At 41.4% G+C, this 21,653-nt stretch overlaps 1 protein-coding gene across 4 annotated transcripts in view; it reads left to right on the top strand.

The window, feature by feature from the left end:
• Positions 1-52: 52 nt before the first annotated feature.
• Positions 53-21,653, top strand: part of pola1 (polymerase (DNA directed), alpha 1) — a 49,586-nt gene continuing 27,985 nt past the window's right edge. The window contains exons 1-33 of one of the 4 annotated variants that reach the window (XM_053859728.1): positions 53-205; positions 1,018-1,145; positions 1,216-1,312; positions 1,389-1,466; positions 1,550-1,662; positions 1,773-1,835; positions 2,039-2,140; positions 2,247-2,394; positions 3,288-3,432; positions 3,669-3,835; positions 3,912-4,024; positions 4,126-4,239; positions 4,390-4,464; positions 4,545-4,683; positions 4,829-4,983; positions 5,900-5,984; positions 6,161-6,222; positions 6,308-6,397; positions 6,669-6,785; positions 6,873-7,048; positions 7,112-7,241; positions 7,752-7,871; positions 7,958-8,048; positions 8,283-8,407; positions 8,482-8,631; positions 9,166-9,288; positions 19,661-19,693; positions 20,049-20,141; positions 20,214-20,419; positions 20,488-20,620; positions 20,705-20,836; positions 21,005-21,179; positions 21,296-21,477. In XM_053859728.1, coding sequence (XP_053715703.1) covers positions 157-205; positions 1,018-1,145; positions 1,216-1,312; positions 1,389-1,466; positions 1,550-1,662; positions 1,773-1,835; positions 2,039-2,140; positions 2,247-2,394; positions 3,288-3,432; positions 3,669-3,835; positions 3,912-4,024; positions 4,126-4,239; positions 4,390-4,464; positions 4,545-4,683; positions 4,829-4,983; positions 5,900-5,984; positions 6,161-6,222; positions 6,308-6,397; positions 6,669-6,785; positions 6,873-7,048; positions 7,112-7,241; positions 7,752-7,871; positions 7,958-8,048; positions 8,283-8,407; positions 8,482-8,631; positions 9,166-9,288; positions 19,661-19,693; positions 20,049-20,141; positions 20,214-20,419; positions 20,488-20,620; positions 20,705-20,836; positions 21,005-21,179; positions 21,296-21,477 — 3,909 coding nt within the window. In that variant the 5' untranslated portion in view covers positions 53-156. Of the gene's footprint in view, positions 218-1,017; positions 1,146-1,215; positions 1,313-1,388; positions 1,467-1,549; positions 1,663-1,772; positions 1,836-2,038; positions 2,141-2,246; positions 2,395-3,287; positions 3,433-3,668; positions 3,836-3,911; positions 4,025-4,125; positions 4,240-4,389; positions 4,465-4,544; positions 4,684-4,828; positions 4,984-5,899; positions 5,985-6,160; positions 6,223-6,307; positions 6,398-6,668; positions 6,786-6,872; positions 7,049-7,111; positions 7,242-7,751; positions 7,872-7,957; positions 8,049-8,282; positions 8,408-8,478; positions 8,632-9,165; positions 9,289-19,660; positions 19,694-20,048; positions 20,142-20,213; positions 20,420-20,487; positions 20,621-20,704; positions 20,837-21,004; positions 21,180-21,295; positions 21,478-21,653 lie in introns of all 4 variants that reach the window. The other 3 variants (XM_053859727.1, XM_053859726.1, XM_053859725.1) reach the window with 3 other exon arrangements.

The raw sequence follows: 21,653 nt of genomic DNA, 5'->3' as shown, positions 1-21,653 counted from the left end.
TTTTTGAAGAACTGCAACTACGTCACCTGCCAGCTCTGTGACATCACTTCCTTCATATGACTTTCCCCGGGAAGACGATTTGGCGCGGACTTATCTGTTGTGTGTGCTCCTGCAGCTGTCAGCGAGAAATTGGCCAGAAAATAATAATAGGTCGTCATGTCTCCTGTTTCCAATCCTGAGAAAGACATGGACGTCCCGGACGGAGGTGAGTTTCTTGGTACGCCTCGTTCAAAGGCATGCGTTGTTGTCTGTTAGCTTCAGCTAGCGCTTTAGACATACGCCACTCTAGGCCGTTTATTGTCTGGAAACGTTTTGTGGAACTGCCAAAGTGGTTATTCACGTCTCCTTAAATCTTCTAACGTGTAATTACCGGTCGGTTTTCTAGAATACTTCCTGTCGTTATGTCGCTGTCAAAATGCATGCGAGTTTCAGGGCGCTATTTGTTGATTTGCTTTGTGGCCCCATTCGTTCTAACATTTCCCCAACCATTGTTTTCCGTATTAGAAATTCGATTAGGATGAAAATAAATGAACGGCCAAAACAGTACTTTAATAATAATCATTTTTTGTCAATGTACGACATAGGGGAAATATAATTTACATTCATCTCAGAAATTGAATTGATATTCTTAATGTATACAGTGCGTGTGAATTCAGACTTCAAAGTGCTTTAAGTTGATCCCACTGTGACGTACATGCCAAAGTGCACTGAACCGTGAGCCCAATTCTTTGCTTATGTCAATTAACACTATGCTATAATGGTTATTATCCTCAACTGAAACCAATTCATGCCTTCACTCCTGTAGGCACGGTGGCCCTTAATTTTGTGGTTTTTAGGAATTTAAACGACAGTATTTAAAAAAATAAATACAGTGGTCATTGAGACCGGTGATTGTACTTGCCCTTATTTTTGTAGTTTTTATTTCCAGTGTCAATGTTGGGAAAATCTGTATTTTCTTTTATGTGTTTGTATTGCTAAAAGATGTGCTTCCTCTAACCGTTAAACTTTGTCTTGTAGTTGATGATGCCGGAACCTGCAGTCTGGCCAAGTCTCGCTCCAGACGTGAGAAGAGAGAAAAGACGGGAAGAAAATCAGCACTAGAGCAGTTGAAAAAAGCCAAACAGGGCGAGAAGATCAAATATGAGGTGAAGTTGTCATTGATATGAATAGTGGTTGTTGATATGAACATTTCTCTTCTGTTTTATCATTTTCCAGGTGGAAGAGTTCAGCAGTGTGTATGAGGAGGTGGACGAAGTGGAGTACTCCAAGATGGTGAGGGATAGACAAGAGGACGACTGGATCATTGATGATGGTGCGAGGGAGTCTCATGATTCTACTGACTGTCGTTAAATGTTAGACATCTGACATCCGACTCTTGATATCTCTAGATGGAACAGGGTATGTGGAGGACGGTCGAGAAATCTTTGACGATGATTTAGATGATGACGTTGTTGAGAAAAGCAAAGGTGGTAATTCTTCTTTACATTGCCGTTTGTGCGTTTTGTCCTGTTGAGAAACTACTGAGCAATAAGGATATATTATATTTCAGGCAAAGCAGATCCCAAAGGTGCCTCAAAGAAAAATGTGAAGAAGGCAGTTGTTGCAAAACCCAACAGTATTAAGAGTCTTTTCATGAACAGTAACGTCAAGAAGCCAGCAGAGGTCAGTTTCTGATGGCAAAGTAGTCATTCAAATATTGTTTGAAATGCTCCCTCTGTGGTGCACTGGTGTCACTGCTTTAATTGATTTTTAAATTGTGTTTTCTCTTGCAGAAAGATGTAGATTTGTCCAAGGATGATCTCTTGGGGGATATCTTACAGGACCTTCATTCTGAGGTTTGTCCTTTTTACTTGACATTATCGTGAATGTCAGTAGAAATTGGCATAAAATCTAAATGTTATCATTTGAAGGACCTTGATCTCATTGAGTATTTATTTGTTAACAGTCTCCTCAACTTCTGTGTCATCTTTAAATCCAGTAAAGAATGAAGAAGTCCAAAAAGTAAATCATTGCCCATCTGTTTCATCTCATTCCCCAGAAATCGTCTGCACTTACTCCTCCCCCTGTAGTTACTCTGAAGAAAAAGAAATCTGTTGGGTCGCCCATGAACCCATTTTCAGTTAAATCACAGACACCAAAGGTGAGTTGTCGGTTTTCTATGTGAACACGGTTCAATAGAGTATATAATATCATAAAGTTTTGTACACTAATCTATCTGAAAATGGAATCTTTTTCATGTCGTGCAGGCACCGCCACCAGCTACAGGGTTGAAGGCCAAAGTGATCAAGCCGCCACCATCTGACCAATTGACTGTCAAACGAGCAGCAGTTTCTGCACCTTCTCCTCATGTAGAGATAAAGACACCCGCGGTAGAGGAGCTGGAGAAACATGAAGGTAGTTTCAAGTTAGGGATACGCTGATCGATTGTCCACCGATCATGATCAGCTGACATCAACGTGATCTGTGAATGCTGATCACTGCCTGTCCTTGCCGATCACAAAATGATGCATCTGCTCTTCCCTCCCTACTCGCTCAGCAGTAGCTTGCCTGTTATGGAGTTTTTTTCAGTCATGTAAAGTTTGCATCCTACTGCACATGAACCAGAAAATGCTCTCCATGGAAGCATGTTTAAAGAGAATTAAATATGCCATTTAAAGCACAAGCCCTGAGCAGAATTATCGGGCTCATGAAAGTGAGACTGCATCGTCTGCAGCAGGCTGTTCGTGCAGCTAATACTGAAACACCCGTCGGTCCGAGTGTGACATTCAGGAATCTAAGCAAATTGCTAAAAAAAATTTATTAATTTCACCAAGCTGGATGACCAGTCTCAGGTGTTGTTTACACAGAGACGAAAGATCAAATCCGCTGCTGTTTTGTGTTGATGCAGTGTTCGTTTGAAAACGTCCATGGTTGGAACTTCCATAAATGCAGTGATAGAAGATAAGCTCTCTCTGTCACTCTTGGAGCCATGCTACAAGTGGTTGCTGCACACAATACACAATAGTTGACGCTATAGTTGCTGCATTCTGCAAGGATTTTCTATTTTTTCTCCTTCTTGAAGAGGTATATAAAAACATGCACCTGAATAAAAATGATTTCATGATTAATTTTTTCACATCATGTACACGGAAGGTCTCATCATTTTGTTTACTTTGTTTACAAATTCAAATCAATGTGATCGGTGGTGATTGGCAGCAAAAATCCTCATCTGAGTCCCCATTTGAGGTTTCTTGGGGCATTTTCACTTCATTACAGCTCCTTGATTGTTACTGTTACGGTTGTCACAGATGATGTGTTTGATGGGATGGACTTTGATGAGCCGATGGAAGTCGAGGAGACGTCTTCCGTGAAAGAGGCGGAGCTGGACCCAGCACCCGTCGTACCTGCTGTTAAAGTAGAGCCCAAGGAGGAGCCTCTGGACCCTGTTCTCCTGTGAGTATTTACCCTGATTTCCTTGTGAAATCTAATAGCAAGGAGATGCAGGATGTGCTTTTTGGAGTCTCAAGTAAATTATTTTTTATTCAGTTACAAAACATGAATCGTTCCAAGTGCAACAAAAGTTGCCTCCCTTTGAAGCTTCACTTTTCTTTCCTGTAACGACACAATTGCCAGAATTGCACTGCAACATTATGAATAATACGAAGTCTTCTTATTTTGTGACTGTCCAGAAGGGCTAGCAGTGCTTGGGGCCAAGAGGAGGAAGGGTTAGTCTGTGAAGCTCCTGCAGAAATCCAGGTGGACTCCAGTAAGCTTCCTCTCGTGGAAGGAGCGGATGGGGAGCAGGTCTTTAGATTTTACTGGTTGGACGCCTTTGAAGACCAATTTAATCAGCCAGGTAAACCTGAAATTCATTTGGACATATTTGGTTGGGTAAAATAGACCATGTCTAAGTGAGGAATGTGTTGTGTTAGGTGTGGTGTATCTGTTCGGGAAGGTGTGGATTGAATCGGCCAAGTCTCATGTCAGCTGCTGCGTGTCTGTCAAGAACATCGAGAGAACCATGTACATCCTGCCACGAGAATTTGTATGTGATTCATCATGGCTTTCTTTTTTTTCTGTTTGAGTAACGGGTATATTTTGCAATGTACCCATGTTTGACTTGTACAATTGTCTCTCCATAACCAGAAAGTGAATCCCAAAACTGGTGCGGTGTCGAACACACCTGTTGGAATGATGGACGTCTACCAGGAGTTTAATCAGCTCTCAGAAAAGTTCAAGATCATGAAGTTCAAGTCCAAGGTGCAGTGACAGAACTAACCCCGTGTATGACCAAAGATAACAGAGATGATGATTTATATCCCAAAACACTTGAATCAAAGACGAATTTATATATTTACTTGACAGTTTTTATTAAAAAATGCCAGTATGATTTTTTTTTCTTTCCCTTAGAAAGTGGAGAAGAATTACAGTTTTGAAATTCCTGACGTACCCTCTCAATGCGAGTATCTTGAAGTCAGATATTCGGTGAGTAAAATCGACAGTGACAGCTAATTTTATTTTCTTGGGAGTGAGGCGTTTGAATCTATTTGATGCATGTTTTCCAGGCTGACTTTCCAGCATTGCCATCTGACCTCAAGGGGGAGACATTCTCCCACGTTTTTGGTACCAACACCTCCAGCCTGGAGCACTTTCTGCTGAGCAGGAAGATTAAAGGCCCATGCTGGTTGGACATAAAGGCACCGCGTAAGAAACTGTTTTTTTTTTCTTTTTCAGTCAATGTTTTTATGCGACTTACTGATTCTCGTCTTGTTCAGTGGGTAAATGCTAATTACGTAATTTTTGTAACCCTAAATGTTAATTCAATTTTGTAACCCATTTCTTTTGTTAGAGCTGATTGGGCAGCCGATCAGCTGGTGTAAGGTAGAGGCGTTGGCCTTGAGAAGTGACCTGGTCACGGTGGTAAAGGACATCGCTCCTCCACCACTCACTGTCATGTCCATCAGCCTAAAGACCGTCCAGAACCCCAAGACGCATCACAATGAGGTCAGAGCTCAACGTCTTTACTGTGTATTCGTCATTGAACTGATCTGCCACTGTTTACTGCGTTGATATTGTGGAAGAACGCTCAAGCCAACACTCTTCACTGTCACACATTGATAAGCATTAAAATTAGCGATGATCCCTTAATTTTCACTCCCTGTTCAATCCCATTATTTGTATTTCCAAAATTGCTGATACCAGTATCATTCCAATTTGATTATGTTCCTACTTATGTTCAACAGCTAAAATATAGACTATAAGTATGGAATAAATTAAATGAATGAACGAATCCTCAATGCAACTGTTGTTTCAGTTGTTGTCACACACATGTTTAGTTGTTCATGTTTTATATTTATTAGAAACACCAACAAAATAAAAATTGTTAAAATGCTGATAATGTTAATATGGAATTTACAGCTACACATTTCTAGTTCAGTGTTAATGGGTTAAAATAAAATAAAATTATAAAATAAGTGCTTGCAACGGCAATCCTGGATGCAGATTTGTTTGAAGGCACAGGGGTGCAGCAGGATGCCTCATCACTGGAGGATACCTCTGACGGCATGAATATGTTGTGGGAGCTTTTGTTTCTTTTTTTATTGCCTGCATATTAGTCTTGTTTCTATCCGTCAATTATAACACAGTCACCCAGTTTTCATCAGTGTTATTGTACCATTGGTGCCGTCTTGACATAGCATTAATGCTCAAACTGGGCTCATGGATGAGATAGTGTTTCTTCTCAACATCAGTATATGGTGGTTGTAAATCCTTGTTGGGCTGAATTTAGTGAAAAAGGCCAAGCACATTTTCAACGTAAACAAGAGGACAAATGTCACAGAATCGATCCCAGTACAACCAAAAGTCTGCTTGTTCCGTAATCTTTCTCAAAAGCTGAAATTATTATGATTATCTGCTGCAGATAGTTTCTTTGGCTGCTCTGATACACTACCAGTTCCAAATGGACAAAGCTCCACCACAGCCGCCGTACCAGACCCATTTCTGTGGTGAGTAGTGTGTGTGTGAATTATTTCACTTTTGAAACTAATTTATTACATTCCACATCAATTCACAAATATCATATCACTGTCAAGAAGTTTTGTGTCTGTTCAATGTGTAGAAAAAGTGCGAGTCTGATATAGACTGTGAGTTCTGAATGATCCTGACTTTGACTTTTCTTCAGTGATCAGCAAGCCTGTGGACTGTATCTACCCTTATGACTTTATGGACACATTGAAGAAAAAGGTTAAGATAATTTTCCTTTAATACTTGAGGTGTAACTGTCTAATTGTTGCATCTTAACTGCACATTTTCAATTGTGCATTTCCAGAATGGTAAAGTAGAGATGGCAGCTTCAGAGCGAACACTTCTGGCTTTCTTCCTGGCTAAGATGCACAAGATTGACCCTGATGTCCTCGTGGTGAGTAAAATTAATTCTTGTGGAGCAAATTTTTGAGTAGGTGGTACTATTACATATTTGCAATGTTGTTATCCAGCCTTGTTATGCCGACATGACCCATTGTCTTTTAATTATCTCTCATCACATGTCCTCTTCGCTCCTTCTTCTCTCTGAGTGTCAGCAGTTGAATTTTAAATTTCCACATATTCTGTAATGTAACTAATCTTTCTCTTTCTCCAGTGTTTCTTACAAAGTGTTTTAAACCATTGTCTTATATTTCTCTTCCTAAAAGGGCCATGACATTTTCGGATTTGACCTGGAAGTTATTCTGCAGCGCATTAACTTCTGCAAGGTTCCTCACTGGTCCAAGATGGGGCGGCTGCGGAGGGCCACCATGCCCAAATTAGGGGTAAAATTATTTTGACGAAGAAGTGGTTTGGCCGGTACTTGCCAAATTTTAAATGCTTTATATCGCTGTTGATTTGGTTTGGTTTAGGGTCGTGGTGCTTTTGCAGAAAAAAGTGCCACCTGTGGTCGCCTTGTGTGCGATGTGGAGATCTCTGCCAAGGAGCTGATTCGATGTAAAAGCTATAATCTGACAGAACTGACGGCACAGCTGCTGAAGATGGAGCGAATCACTATCCCGCAAGAAAACATTAAGAATCTCTACAGGTAAATTCAATTCTATTTACACGAAAGGATCAAGCCGCAACAGTCTATTTTGGTTTCCCTCAGTGACTCCCCACACTTGCTTTACCTCTTGGAGATGACCTGGACTGATGCCAAGCTCATCCTGCAGATCATGTGTGAACTCAACGTTCTCCCTCTGGCCTTGCAGATTACAAATATCGCTGGCAATGTGATGGTAATTACACCTATTTGTCGTTTTTACACATTTATCCTCCATCGATATCAAAAGAAATGTTTATGCCAGCTGGGTTCCTTTTACAATCTGAAACAGTTTTGCAGACCAGGTAAAGAAAGCGTGACAAAAGCACGCGGAGATGGAAAATGATTTTGAAAGTTCAAAACTTCTCTTTCATTGTTTCCTCAAGACGGGAGTCAGAAATGAAACCGTTTCAGACAAAAGCAAGTTTCTTTTGAGAAGTGAAGTGTGACGAAAAAAGATTAAAGAGTACTTTCATTGGTTGGTGCACACAGTGCAATCGCTGAGCTGCAGAATGAAACAAATTGATTAATGCTGAGTAAATTGTAGCAATAGTCTTGCTTCTGACATCAGGCCTGAAATGTAGGCTGACTGTCACAAATGACTAACATTTCTGACACTGAAAAAGAGCAGTGATAAACTTTTTTTTTACCTCAAAATGGATTCAATTAAATGCATTTAAGTGCACTTCATTTTGCTTTTGTCAAGTCTCGAACCCTGATGGGAGGTCGCTCTGAGAGGAACGAGTTCCTGTTGCTTCATGCCTTCCATGACAAGAACTACATTGTTCCTGATAAACCCTCCTTCAAAAAGTTCCAGACGGAGACGGTAAAAACACTTGCGCGTCCTCAGGATTTCAATTTGTAGCTGAATCTGTCATATTCTCTATTTCATGTCTTGTGCTGTTGATGCAGTTTGACGGAGACGAGGAAGTGGATGCGGGGAAAGGAAAAAGGAAAAAGAAAGCCGCCTATGCTGGAGGTCTGGTGCTGGACCCGAAAGTTGGTATGCGTTTAAAAAAAAAAAATTATGGCTGCCCTACTTTTCAACATAGCATCATATTCAAGTGCCTGTAAACTGTTCGAAGCATTGTTTTGTTTCACATATTCACATTGGTTTTGAATCCTGCCTTTATAATTTGGTTCATTTTGAGATCTATTCAGTTTTTGTTTTTCATTAATATTTTTTTTCAAAACCTTTTAATTGAGTGCACCATGATATTCCTCTCGTGTTGTTCAGGCTTCTACGACAAGTTTGTGCTCCTTTTGGACTTCAACAGTCTGTATCCATCCATCATACAAGAGTTCAACATCTGCTTCACCACAGTGGAGCGCGAAGCGTACAACTCTCAAAAGAAGAATCAGGTGAGAGCCTTTCTTTTTCGTTATTCCAATAACCTCTTTTAAATTTGACCCCAACCTTATTGTCATGGTACCAGGAAGATGATCCCGAAGAGATACCTGAGATTCCAGACTCGGGCCTGGAGATGGGAATTCTTCCCAAAGAAATCAGGAAGCTTGTGGAGCGTCGCCGACATGTTAAACAGCTCATGAAACAACAGGACATCAACCCAGACCTTTACCTGCAGGTACATGCTCTTCTATATGTGCAGATGCATGATCGTTCGCTTTTATTTTCTTCCTTTGAGTCATCTGCTCCTTCATCACTGGTTTTGATGGCCGAATTCTCCCTTGCTATGATGTCATTTCATCTGATTTTACTGTGTTGTCTCACCTCCTCATTAGTTTACAGATACAAATTGCCAAATTCATTAAGTATGAAATCCAATTTTATTCAGAACCCTTACAGAATACAAAAGATACTTGTGTCAAACAGAACTGTTCATCTAACCGTCCCATTCAAATCACAGCACCTTTCCTCACAGTTCAGCGTTATGTGACAACAATGACAAATGAATCTTTCATGGTTCTTTGTCACGTCTTTGCCTCAAATGCAACACCTGGTTTTGAGCAATGACTTGTGTCGCTTCCATTCAACATTGTAGTTTTTTGTTTTAGCTGTAGTTTCAGGATTAGCCTTCACACCAACGCTTTGTGTATGTGTCTCGAACCCTGACAGAAAAGGAGAAATTATTAAGACATTTTTTTTATCTGTTCTTCAGTATGACATCCGACAGAAGGCTCTGAAGCTGACTGCTAACAGCATGTATGGCTGTCTGGGGTTCAGCTACAGCCGCTTCTATGCCAAACCACTGGCTGCCTTGGTCACACACAAGGGCCGAGAGGTGAGTCATGATGGAACCATTTCATGTCGTCCCACCAGAGGGCACTGTTACGTAAATTTCCCTATTCTGAACTTCCACTTTACCATGAAATCAGAATTACTCAACACCTGTTGTTGTGTCTTTGCTTTAATTCCTTAATATACCTATCTCTTTTATCACCATCTTGTACTTTCATGGTGTGAAAAGGCAATTTCTCTGTCCAATGTATGAATCAAATCTTGTGTGTTGAGTGAACACCACTCACACGCCCATGCAATCCAGCACCCACTATGTCAGTGTCGGTGATCATGTTCTTTTAATGAGCTCTAACAGTTCACATGAGCGGAGGCATCAGGCTCTGCCTCGGGGGACTCCTTCATTAAGATCCCCTTTCACAAGCTTTGTGTTCACTAATAGAGGGCAGGCCGATAACTCAGTCTTGGTTTGTTAGCCTGTTTTTGTTTCCCGTCCTGCTTGTTGCTCTGCAGACACCAGACAGATTGTGTGTGTGTGTGCGATTTGGTGGCAGCAGTTCTGTCTCCCCACCCCTTGCAGATCCAGTCCTTGTTTCTCTGTTTACAGCCTGACGTGGAGAGGTTAATTACAGCGTTCTGAGTGACTGGGAATCCTCTGTGCTGTTTATGAGCATTCACTCTGTCATCAATATAAACATCCAAAAAAAAACATACACCCATGTGCACTCTTTATGTGACGCCTCTTCCACTAGCAGATGACTTAAAGAGGGATGAGGGTCACATGTCTGACTTGAAAGTGGAATATGCATGGGTTCTGTTTTGGCTTGTTTTGTGGATAACCCTGCTCTGCTGCTGTTACTTGTAGCATGGACTGCATGTCGTTGTTGGAGTCTTTCCTTTTCTTCCGAAATTGTTCTGGATGATTTGCATCTTACGAATGCATTGGCCGACCAAAGTGTATGAGTGTAGCAGTCAGTGACCTTGACCTTTGTATTTGATCTGTCTCCATTATGTCACCATATTCTATTTCTGCATTCTTTAGTGGATAGTTTGTGTATATGAGTGCATTTAAACAGTTGAGTCAGCGTGAGAGTGACATTCAAGTAGAGTTCATCCACTGGACACAGAATTTCTGTGTTGCTGCATTCCTTTGAAATCTCATTTAAATCTGCTTTTAAGCTTGCAAATAATGTAATCTGCAATTTTAGTGTTTCTTTAAAAATGCATTCATCATAATTTGGATTCATTAATTTTGTTTTGTTTATTTAGATTAGATAGCGGTGGGGATTTGATATATTTATTGCAAATTATTTATGTTCTCCATGCTCAGTGGAATTCTTCTTCTTAATCTGTGAATTAACTTGCGCAACTTGCCAAAATTTTCTACTGGGTAATGGTTATGTCCAAAAATGAATGAAATAATTCTGTTTCCAGTGGTTAAATGTCTGTTCTTCTCCACATTAAGGAGTGACATTTGTCATAACAGCTCACCCCACTAGAACAAGTATCTTCTGCAGATAAACTTTTCTGTTGTCTTCAGACCGGCCTATCTAAGGTTGTGAGTGCGATTGACAAACACTTAATGTCGACCAGGGTGGCACTCTTTTAATGAATCATCATGGTGAGGTGAAGTGATGCAATTAAATGAGATGTTTCAGTCACTTTGGATAGGTTAGGAGATCACTGAAGAAGCTCTTGAAACCAGGAGCGTTGCAGACAACAATTCATAATCTCACTCATTAATAAGAGACCTATCCTTTGTTTAATGTTGATCTTTTTAGGATTTTGTTTTCATCAGTGTTCTCTGTTGTTTTTGGTACATGATGACATACAGGATGGTATAAAAACAAATGCACACTGCCATCAACTGTTGCGTGTATTCCATTCAAAATGTTGTGTATCAGCAAGGGCCATTTTAAAGTCGCCTTTCTAACATAGTTTCCAATTCTGGTCTGATGCCTCTCAAATTACCCAGTGAGCGGAAGGGATGGAAGGCATTCTGGATTTTGTTTTATCACGGCTTAACTGCATTAGTACATGGCACACATCAGAGAGGGATGTGACAGATTGAAGAGAGGCACTTCAAAAGGTCAGATCCGACCCGTCAGAGTGTTGAGTGGAGATCACCGACCCAAACTCGCTGAGGTAGCATGAGATCCTGCTTTGCACCCTCTTAATGTTCTGTTTACTTTGTATCTATGATCCTTAATGTGTGCCTATTTATAAGGGAGGTTGTGTGGAGTATTAAGTGATGCCAGGGAGTTCCCCCATTAACAAAGTAGGCTGATGAAAAAGCGACTCTTAAATTACTAATCCAACTTTCCTGCATTACAGATGTTAACTCACTTGTGATAACCGATGATGTCATGTGATAAAAGCACAAGGTTTATTAGCGGATACATATGCTGCTCAAAATATTCTGTCTAGTTAAGTGTAACCGAATTTGAACTGAGCTTTATGATTAAATGCCCGTAAGCCAAGTTGTTCCAAATAGCTTGGGTCGGCGGCAGCTGGCATTTATAGCCGGGTTTCTAGTGAAGTATATTTGTGGATGCTGCCTTTTACACCTCCGCCCCTCGTTTTAATCGTCACATTTGCACTCCACTTGCACATTGTGATTTAGGAGGCAGCCTTTTTATTTTAGTAATTGTAACATGTAGTCTGGTCACTCCTCCACTGGCAGTGTAAATCCCCCAATCCCTCTGTGTGCTTCCACTCATCCGTCTGGATGGACGTGCATGTGTTCTGGGTATTTATTGATTGGCTTAGCTCCTATCTTTCTCGCGCTCTTGTTTGAAATTCAGGCCGTCCTCACACCACAGAGAGGCAGGTCCACCCGCAGGCCACGGGGGTTGCTCAGCCCTGCGAGGGGTTGATGAGTGGGCTTAGAGAGGGATAGTGAGCCGCTCTCTTGTCAAGTTAGTAGATGAAAGTCCCGTCCTTCTGGCTCCATAACTTGAATGACTTGATTGCATTAACATTTTCCGTTGAGAGCGTGAGTTGGCAACACGTACGATTAGGGAGCCCATATCGACTGTTAAGCTTATTCACGTCTGCATGTGCATGTGTACTTGCATAGCTCTCCTTGTGGGGACTAAATCTTGGCAACACACCTACCGGTACTTGTGAGGACATTTAGCTTGATGGGGACATTTTTACCAGACCTCACAAGTCCAAGCCTCAATTTGAGGATAAAAATATCAAAATAAGTGGATCATTATTATTGGGTTTAAGTTTGGTGAGCCATTTGTTTTGGATGGTTAGGTGTAGGGAGTGGGGACCACTCAAGCATTATGGCAATGAGATGTCCCCACAAGGACAGAGCTATAAACTGGTGTGTGTGTTTATGCTTATCCATCCTAATGAGGACCAATTTTGGGGAAAACACCTCCCTGCGCGGCCCTTATGACTTTGTGGGGCCCTTTTGCTGCACCCCACAAGGTTAAGCCTCAATTTGAGGATGAAAAACAAGGTCATTATAATTAGGTTTAAGTTTGGTTATTAGTCCTGGTTCAATTTATCCTTTTGCTTTGGATGGTCAGTTTAGTGTGAGGCTGGGGAATACATTATGGCAATAAGTGGACCCCACAAAGAGAGATACAAATGTGTGTGTGTGTGTGTGTGTTGGAAAGTTATTCCTCATTGCAAAATTTGTTGCTATGATAAAAAAGAGAGGACAAGGAACAATACTTTATTATACCAGTGGCAACCGCAAAAACTGCAACACTACAAAATAAAAATTATATTAATTTAAAATACACATGGACATAAATCAAGCAGGTCAGAATATTGGTGATTCAACCACTTATACCAAATTCAGTTCAGTAGAATGAAATAAAATCTTGTAAATTCACTTGGAGGTCTGTCCGCAGTAAAGTTGCATTTTTACTTTGCACAGAGAACTCAGCTGTTACGAAAGATGCATCAACAAGATCCAGGTCATTTACTGTATATGCCTTAGAAAGGGCTCCTACATTCAATGAAAATGTTCAAGCCATCTGTTTAGTTTGTTTCAGATCTTCTCCAGTTTTGCATTGTTGAGGATTTCTGTGGTCTTGCCATTATGCATTGGAGTCGTTTTCAACATGACTACATTCTACTTTCTTTCATTTAATAACAACAACAATAATAATTAAGTAATCGATTTATTAATGATAAATAAATGTGCCCATTGTTTTATTGACCAATGAATGAAAGTGTCTCTCCTTCAAGTCTAAATGCAGAAGCTGATTTTATTTTAAGTATTGGTGAGTAAGCTAAGCAGCACATTTAAGTAGCCATTTGTCAATACAGAAGGTGACCTGGAATTTATTCTATGTAAAGCTACGTGTTGATGTCACTGATGAACTGGTCTGTGGGTGAGCTCGACAAGGAACCCACTGGTTAATTCAGTATATTGTTGTGCCTTACTAACGTGTTAATTTGAGTACCACATTGTTGCAATTTGCATGTTTCAGTGTAATAACGTGTGTTCGACACGCCTTGTAACTCAAAAGTGCTACTGGGCGAACTCTGCCCTTTGTCAGGGCAACATTTGTTGTGGCCCTAGTCTGTCCTGGTATGCAGGGGTATTAAGAGGAGGGGTTGATGGGTATTAAGAGGAAGGTGAAGGTTTAGGATTACACTGCAGAGGCTCCTCTACAGATTGATGTCCGCTTAGCCCCTCACCGTTATTTTGGGTTCTTTTGTGTGATCGCCAGAGAACAGTTGAGAGCAGAGAAACGGATACGTGAAACAAGGACGACATGTGGATATAACGGGCTGATAAATGCATTCGTCACACCCGGAGGACTTTTATTGTCCCTCTCACTCACTGATTGGCTGCTGAAGGCCTCTTCTCATCTGACAATTCCTCTGTCATATAAAGGGTATTAATCAAATAGAATAACTATTTGTTGCACACAGGTCACCAGATCTGGTGTGATCTGGAGCTGCTCTTGAAATATCAGCTGCTTTCTAGTCCTACTTTGTGTATGATATCAGGCCCTCAAATATTTTTGACTTGATTGCGTCCTCTGAATTTTAATTGGTGAAAAGGAGTCATCACAGATTTTATTCAGGTTTTACAAAACCACCCGTCTTTTTCTGCATTCATTTGCCCCTTTGAAATCTCTGCCATCCAAATTAAGAGCCCAACAAAACAAGTGAATCATGAAATTGCCATTTTGACTCTGATTCTTGACTAATGCAAATGCGCTGTCTTTATTCGGCTAATAAAGAATACTCAATTGGAAAGTGAAGGCTTTTTTTTTAGGATGTTTGTATTTCAGCGCTGGAACATGAAAGGACTGCCAAGCATATTTGACTTTTTATGGCAGTGTCAGAAGAGTGGGACACATTTTTTGTCACTTAACACCTTGTCAGCTGCATCGCTTGTTTGTATCAAGCGTGTAATGCCACTTCCATAACTGCAGTTACTGCAAAAATGAACAGTGACTGACCCGCGACTTATTAAAACTTCTATGCACTTCATATTTTAATGCATAGTTCGGTTTTGTGTCCCCAAACCTGGTGTCGTTTACATCTTTATTTAATTCCTGTCAGTGTCTTAGCACTTGCAGATATTTTAGTGTCTCACTTGTGTAATGGTTTTGTGTCATTTTGAAATCATTACTGTCGAGTGATGGAAGACTGGTTTGCTTCTGACTCAGAACAGGAGGTGTTTGTCTGTTGTCCTAATCGAGTGATGTTAACAACATCAGTGGAAGCCGCTGATTGTCCCGGAACGCATATTGGTTTGACCTTTGCCCGTTTTGCCAGCAAATCTGACAACCGATAGCAGGTGTGTGTTTCAGGATGGAGGGCCACTTGTGAAAGCCATTCTGGCTGTAATTGAGTCTCTGTCCTTGTGTTTAAAAACAGCCTGACAGGAGTTTGGAGCTCACATTATTGGATGGCATGTGGAGTGAAGGATGGAAGCGAGCTTGGGTAACAGACAAGGGTGTGGAGAGGTCAAAGTTTGGTTTAGGTTAATCCCCTGCATGTCTCTGTGTGTGTTGGTGTAATGAAGTCTAAGTAAATATTGTTGGCCCTCATGTCACTCGTTCAGGTTTTATATCATTCCTCAAGTCTGACGAGTCACAAATCATCCTCCTTGAATTTGACACAGGAACACTAAACCGTTCTTTCATGTCTCATCTGTTTCTCTGCCATGAACCGCAGCTCTCATCATTTCACTTCAGACATTGATGCCCTCATTGCTCTGCTGCTGCTCTCGCTCAAGCGACATTTCCCCGAATTAAATATAAGAATACATAAGCCTGTATGTGCAGGTGCGTGTGTAAATGGAGGGGCAGCGTGTTTCCACCCTCCCCTTGTCCCCTTAAAGAGCTGGCTTTACTCCTGATAGGACTGGACTTAACAAATAGTCACATGGGAGCTGTGATGCTATTTTGGCCGCATTAGCTTGTCTGTGAGCCCCAATGCTAGACCAGGACATGATTTCAGAATCTCACTACGGCCTCAGTCACACCTGCTAATGAGGCCAACTGAGACCTGACTAATGGCTAGGATTATAATTGATAATTGATCGCTCTGACAACTGCTGTTGTAATCAGATTCGCCTCATATGAATAACAGAGAAATGGTTAAAGAAATGTGGATAATTATTAGTGGCTTTTAATTGGTTGAGACCTGCTTTAAACTCGTCACAAAAGTCTGGTGGCACCAACCCGTAGAAACCTGATCACACCTTTGCTGGGATGGTGCTGCTGCTGATGTCACATGAAATAGCATTTTAATCGCAACAAACATATTGAGTGACTATCTGAGGCTTTTTTTGATTCCTTGTTGAGTAAAAGTTGATGGAAGTTGATGGCATTTTAAGGCATTCAATAATGATCATTATCAGCGTTGTTTTCTCTACTAGTCACAATATTGCCACTGTCCATCTGCCACCTTCACTGTGCCCAATGCAGCTTGAAGACAAAAATGAGTGGCTTAATCGGTGTCTCCTGAATGAATACTGTTGCATTTGAGACCAAGACGGTCAACTGGATGGATTTAACTTTGTATAGATGTGGGGGTTTCCTATGCTGCCTGACTGGACAAAGGAGATGACAAGAAGTTTGCTGGGATAGTTGTCTCTGTAACCAGAAGTTTGAATCAATCATGATCAAAGTAATACATGTATTGCAATAATCATAAGAACACATTGTCCCCAATTTGAATTTCAAAGTGTGTTCCTTTGTGTTTGTGAGGTTAGTGGCTTGGTTTGAACCTCCATCATGGTTAATAACTTTGTGTACAAGCTCATTGTGCTGTTGGGTCACATCAAAATAACACTATTTCTAATTGAGTCCACAGAAGTTGCTGTCATTGTATAGTTATTTACGACAAATTCCAGCGACTATGATCTCAGCCGGTTGTATTAAATCAAGTGGGCTTTACAACAGTTTGGACCGCTCAGACGCAGACATGAGGACACGCCTGTGGCATTTAAGCTGCCAGGACAGGTGTGGGTTGGGGGTTGGAGGTTGTGTGTGAATAAAAGCTTGCAAATGTGTAAAACACTATGAAGCGTACACACTTTTGCTGCTGGAGTGAAGCTGGTGGCCACAGTGTGCTCTGGGATCTGTCAGTGCAGTATTGCTACTTCACTGGTACCATTTCAGCTGGCTAGCTGTCACCCCAAAATGCTTGTCTGCCGAGTGCTTTTCAAAACAATTGAGTTCGTTGCTCTACTGTGTGCTCAGGTGGACTCTGAAGCAATACACATGAGTGTAAAGAGATGTGTTTCAGGGGCTTTTTTAAAAACCCTTCAGGCACTAAATGCTGAGCTTATCCAACACTTATTTTTAGATAGACGTCAGTTGCCAAATTATCGTGGATTAATCATCAGGTAAAGACTGTACAATATGAAGATGTTTATGACTGGTGAATTATTTCTTCATTCCATATATTATAAGCCTTTTCAATTCTTCTTTCTGTGGTGTAAACATGTTGGATTAGGAGGTAGAAGAGCTGAGCATGTGCGCGGCACGCATGAAAATCTTCTTCTGCACCAGTCTTGTGTATGTTTATGATGGAATGAAACAACGCTCTATTACGCTCTTTAAATGGACGAGAGTTGGTAATCTGAGAGAGAATTATGTTCACTTTTCTGATGCCATCTCTCAATTAACAGTATTTTTAAAAACTGGACATGTCTTCTTGTGACTTGCCAGTTGGTGACCTGATCATAGTCATCGTTTTACCCTCATGGACTGTGTTTGCATAGGTTCCAATATTATGTATGTTTTGGTATGCGTTTAAAGATGAGTGGAGACACACACACACACACATACACACATTCCACAGCCATGGTCAAACGACTTGTCTTTCAAATGGTTCACTTCTGGAATCAGTCTGTCCTTCTGAACTGACAGCAAATGGAAAACATATCTAAATGAGTCTGCACATCAATAACATCAACGCATTCTCGCCTCGCTTGCCTTGCGTCTTATTTTACTCTGCTTTCGTTCAATCTCTGTCGCTCCAACATGTCTCAATTCATCACTTGTCTGTCGACTCGCCACCCTGCAGATCTGTTGTTCTCTGCTTGGAGCATTTTTTGTGCCTATTTCCACCCCAGTGTTAAATGGTGTGATGTCAGTGGAACGAACGCGATCATGGCGTCTGTGCCAAGCTGAGCCACAGCAGTAGCCTTTGGCAGCACATGTTTTTCTCACTTTCATGATTCCGTAGTAGCACAGCAAATTAGACTATGAATGAGCCAATTGTAGTAGCATCGAGGAAAAAAAGGAACGCTAAAATGAAACCAAATGGTATGTAAATATTTTTTTTAAATGCCCATGTAGGATGTGGGTGAGAATCGGTGGCAACAATATTTGTACAGTGAGAATTTATGATTTGGTCAAATGAAAAAATGCATTGGCTTTTTGTCATTTTGAAACTGTAGTGCAGCATTCAAGGTACTAGTCATCTGGTCATCTTGTATTCACTGCTGGCTATCAGAACCAACGGCTATTCTGGGTAGTAAAATGATACATTGGTTTGCATGGAAATTGCGCATGTTGATTATGGTAGCTGGTTCTTCTTCTCTGGTTTGTTAAAATGGTTGTCTGGATTCCCTTGAGCTCAGTGTCACTATCAACATCTTCAGATGAGAACAGCTTTAATGTCACATTCATAACCTAAGAACATAAGTGCTGCTTTGTCCTGAAATTACTGACACTGTTGTACACTGGGAAAAGTTTTCTTCAATTTCAATTTGAATCATCTTTGACAAAGAGAGTGTCGTACATCTTTGTTTCTTCTTCTTTGTCTTTTTTGCCTTATTTAGAACACACATTTGCATTTCTGATGGAAACACTTGTTCAAATTGTGTTTCCATCAACCAAACTTTGTATTGAGATGAGTTTAAAAATGTTGAATAATGTTACGTCTCTAGGCTACACACCCGGTGGTGCGTGGATTCAGTGACCCTTGTTGAGCAGGTTTTTTAGGCTCCCATAAGTTGTCAAAAGTTGTCAGCCCAGTTAGTTTTGCTTAAAGAGTTCCCCTGCCAAGAAACTGAACCCAAGAGCTTAATCTCCTGACTTCCTTCTTGCTCAGAACCAAGCAGCCGACAGTCTGATCATTTCATCTGCGTTAGGTCCCAGCAGCGCAATTTGGAGTGCGTGTTTGTTGTCGGGCCAGATGAATGTGTCATTGTATGTTTTTGTGGTTAGACCTTGACCTTGACTGCACCCCCTAACGGTGGAGGGTGTTCTGTTAAAGACTCAAACTCCCTTCTCTGTACAGTGGTATGTAGCAGCCCATAAAGCATGCTTAAGTCCCACTCGGGTTTCAGGGAGTGGATGGGCTCCTCTTCTTCAGCCTCCTGCACTCGCCGCCCCTTTCACACTCTGAAATAGCTGCGTCCTTGTCCCCACACGTAGCTCAGTGTGAGATGGGTGTGTGTATATATGCAGCCGCGGCTGATTGAGGAGCAGATTGCTGGTGACAGGTCACACCACGTTCCACCCCTCCGACCCGCTAGATTAACGACACAGCGCCCCCTTATCTCATCTGTAGCCCCCACCTGTTAGTATCCTTCTGCCCCACACATCCATCCCATGCACAACACAGTGGACAAACTACTTCAACAGAATTCTGCTCTTTGTCCGTCACTCACTCTGCATGTGAGGAAGGCCATTATGAGTCATTAAAGCTTGTGTGCGTGGGTTGAAAAGGCAACTGTCACAGCACACGGTCACAATTGCCCTCTTGGCTAATTATCCCCCATTAAAATGGGAAAAAAAGTCACCTGCACCGCGCTCAAGTACACACACACACAAAATTGAATAAATATCAGACTAAATATTTAATTATTGTTTGTTTGTGAGAAATGTGTTTGTTTGCTTTTTGCAGGTTCATTTGTCTGTAAATGCTTTCTGTGTTGTGTCCGTTTCCCCTAAAATGTTTGTTTGTTTCAGATTCTGATGCACACCAAAGACATGGTTCAGAAGGTGAGTAGCCCAAAACCTTTAACTGATTCACTCTCCTTTTAATTTATCCTGTTTTGAAATGATGAGGATCATAAAAATGTGTGTCATAAAAATAAACAGGTCATTATGACACCGACAAACCAGGTAGAAAAGTTGATGCTGTACAAAATAGAAACAAAGCACCAAAAACAAAAAGAGTTGTTCAATGTATTGATGAAATCAAAGCTATTGTTAGATTTGCTGTAATACTTTCCAGATGGGAAATTACAGAAATTCAGAAATGATGCACGACTTTGCACCTGTCTAAAGTATATTACAGGTTCTTGTTCTTTAAAATCATGTGTCTATGCTTGTTGTGCTGTCTCGCCCAATCCAGATGAACCTCGAGGTTATCTATGGAGATACAGACTCCATTATGATCAACACCAATAGCAAGTCACTGGAGGAGGTCTATAAGCTGGGAAACAAGGTTAATTTACGCCGCACATTGAAACTGGTTGAAGTATCTTGGTAACATTACTTTTCTTTATTTGTGATTCAGGTGAAGGCCGAAGTCAACAAGTTGTACAAACTCCTGGAGATAGACATTGACGGTGTGTTTAAGTCACTCTTGCTACTGAAGAAGAAGAAGTACGCAGCGCTGGTGGTGGAGCAACACGGTGAAGGGCGGTACAGTCTCAAGCAGGAGCTCAAAGGTTTGGACATTGTCCGCAGAGACTGGTGTGACCTGGCTAAAGAGTGTGGCAAGTATGTTAACGAATGACATGACGATACTGTACTCGTGAGCAATACGTTAAAAGTTGTTGCTGTTTCAGCTACGTGATTGGTCAGATCCTGTCAGACCAGAGTCGTGACATCATTGTAGAGAACATACAGAAGCACCTACTGGAGGTGGGAGAGAAGGTGGCAAGTGGAGCCGTTCCACTCAACCAGTATGAGATACACAAGGTAGAGTCGAGGCAAAAACCAAAAGATATGAGTAAAAACAGCCACACTGATTCCTCACCAAGCCCCTCAACTACTCTTCACCAGGCACTGACGAAGGATCCTCAGGACTATCCAGACAAGAAAAGTCTCCCTCACGTCCATGTTGCTCTGTGGATCAACTCCCAGGGAGGCCGACGAGTGAAAGCTGGTGATACTGTCTCCTATATTATTTGCAAGGTAGGTGTTAAATAAATAAATGGAAAACAAACATTGTTTTATTTCCATAATTAATTAAATCAAACATGGCTGAATAAAACCTAGTTGTCGACTTAACACCTCAACTCAATCACAGAAACAGGGATACTGCGGCGCATCTTTCCAGTCACTGCATGATTTCTGTTTCAGGATGGTTCCACACTGGCCGCTAGTCAGCGAGCTTATGCTCTAGAGCAGCTCCAGAAGCAGGAAGGTCTAGAGCTGGACACCCAGTATTACCTGGCCCAACAGATCCATCCTGTGGTGTCCAGAATCTGTGACCCCATCGAGGGTATTGACAATGTGCTGATCGCTACTTGGCTAGGTAAGAAGCTGAGAGATTGTGAGAAGGATCTCCAGAAGATTATGTGTTCACATAAATGAAGGTCATTATTCAGTGAAGAGAAAATTATATTTATGTTTTCTTCTGGGAATCTGCAGGACTTGATCCCAGTCACTTCCGCTCCCAGCAGCAGCATCAGAGGGAGGACGAGGCAGACGGAATGCTGGGGGCGCCGGTCCAGCTGACAGATGAGGAGCGTTACAAAGACTCTGAGAGGTTTACCTTCACCTGCCCACAGTGCGGCACTGACAACATCTACGACAGTGTGTTTGAAGGAGCTGTGAGTAAACTGACTCTTTATTGCTCATGAACATTTTCTGATTGAATTCTGCACTCTGGAAACCCCAAAGCTTGAGGTGTAATACATTTGCTCTCATGTGCTTCGAGTGTAGTATTATACAGTATAGAAAATAAGGCTGAGTTAAACAGATCATAGGGACTTAGACTGCACTGATA

The sequence above is a fragment of the Synchiropus splendidus genome, chromosome 3 (genome assembly GCF_027744825.2).
Source record: "Synchiropus splendidus isolate RoL2022-P1 chromosome 3, RoL_Sspl_1.0, whole genome shotgun sequence".
Classification (NCBI taxonomy): Eukaryota; Metazoa; Chordata; class Actinopteri; order Syngnathiformes; family Callionymidae; genus Synchiropus; species Synchiropus splendidus.
This window is presented reverse-complemented; position numbering and strand designations above follow the sequence as displayed.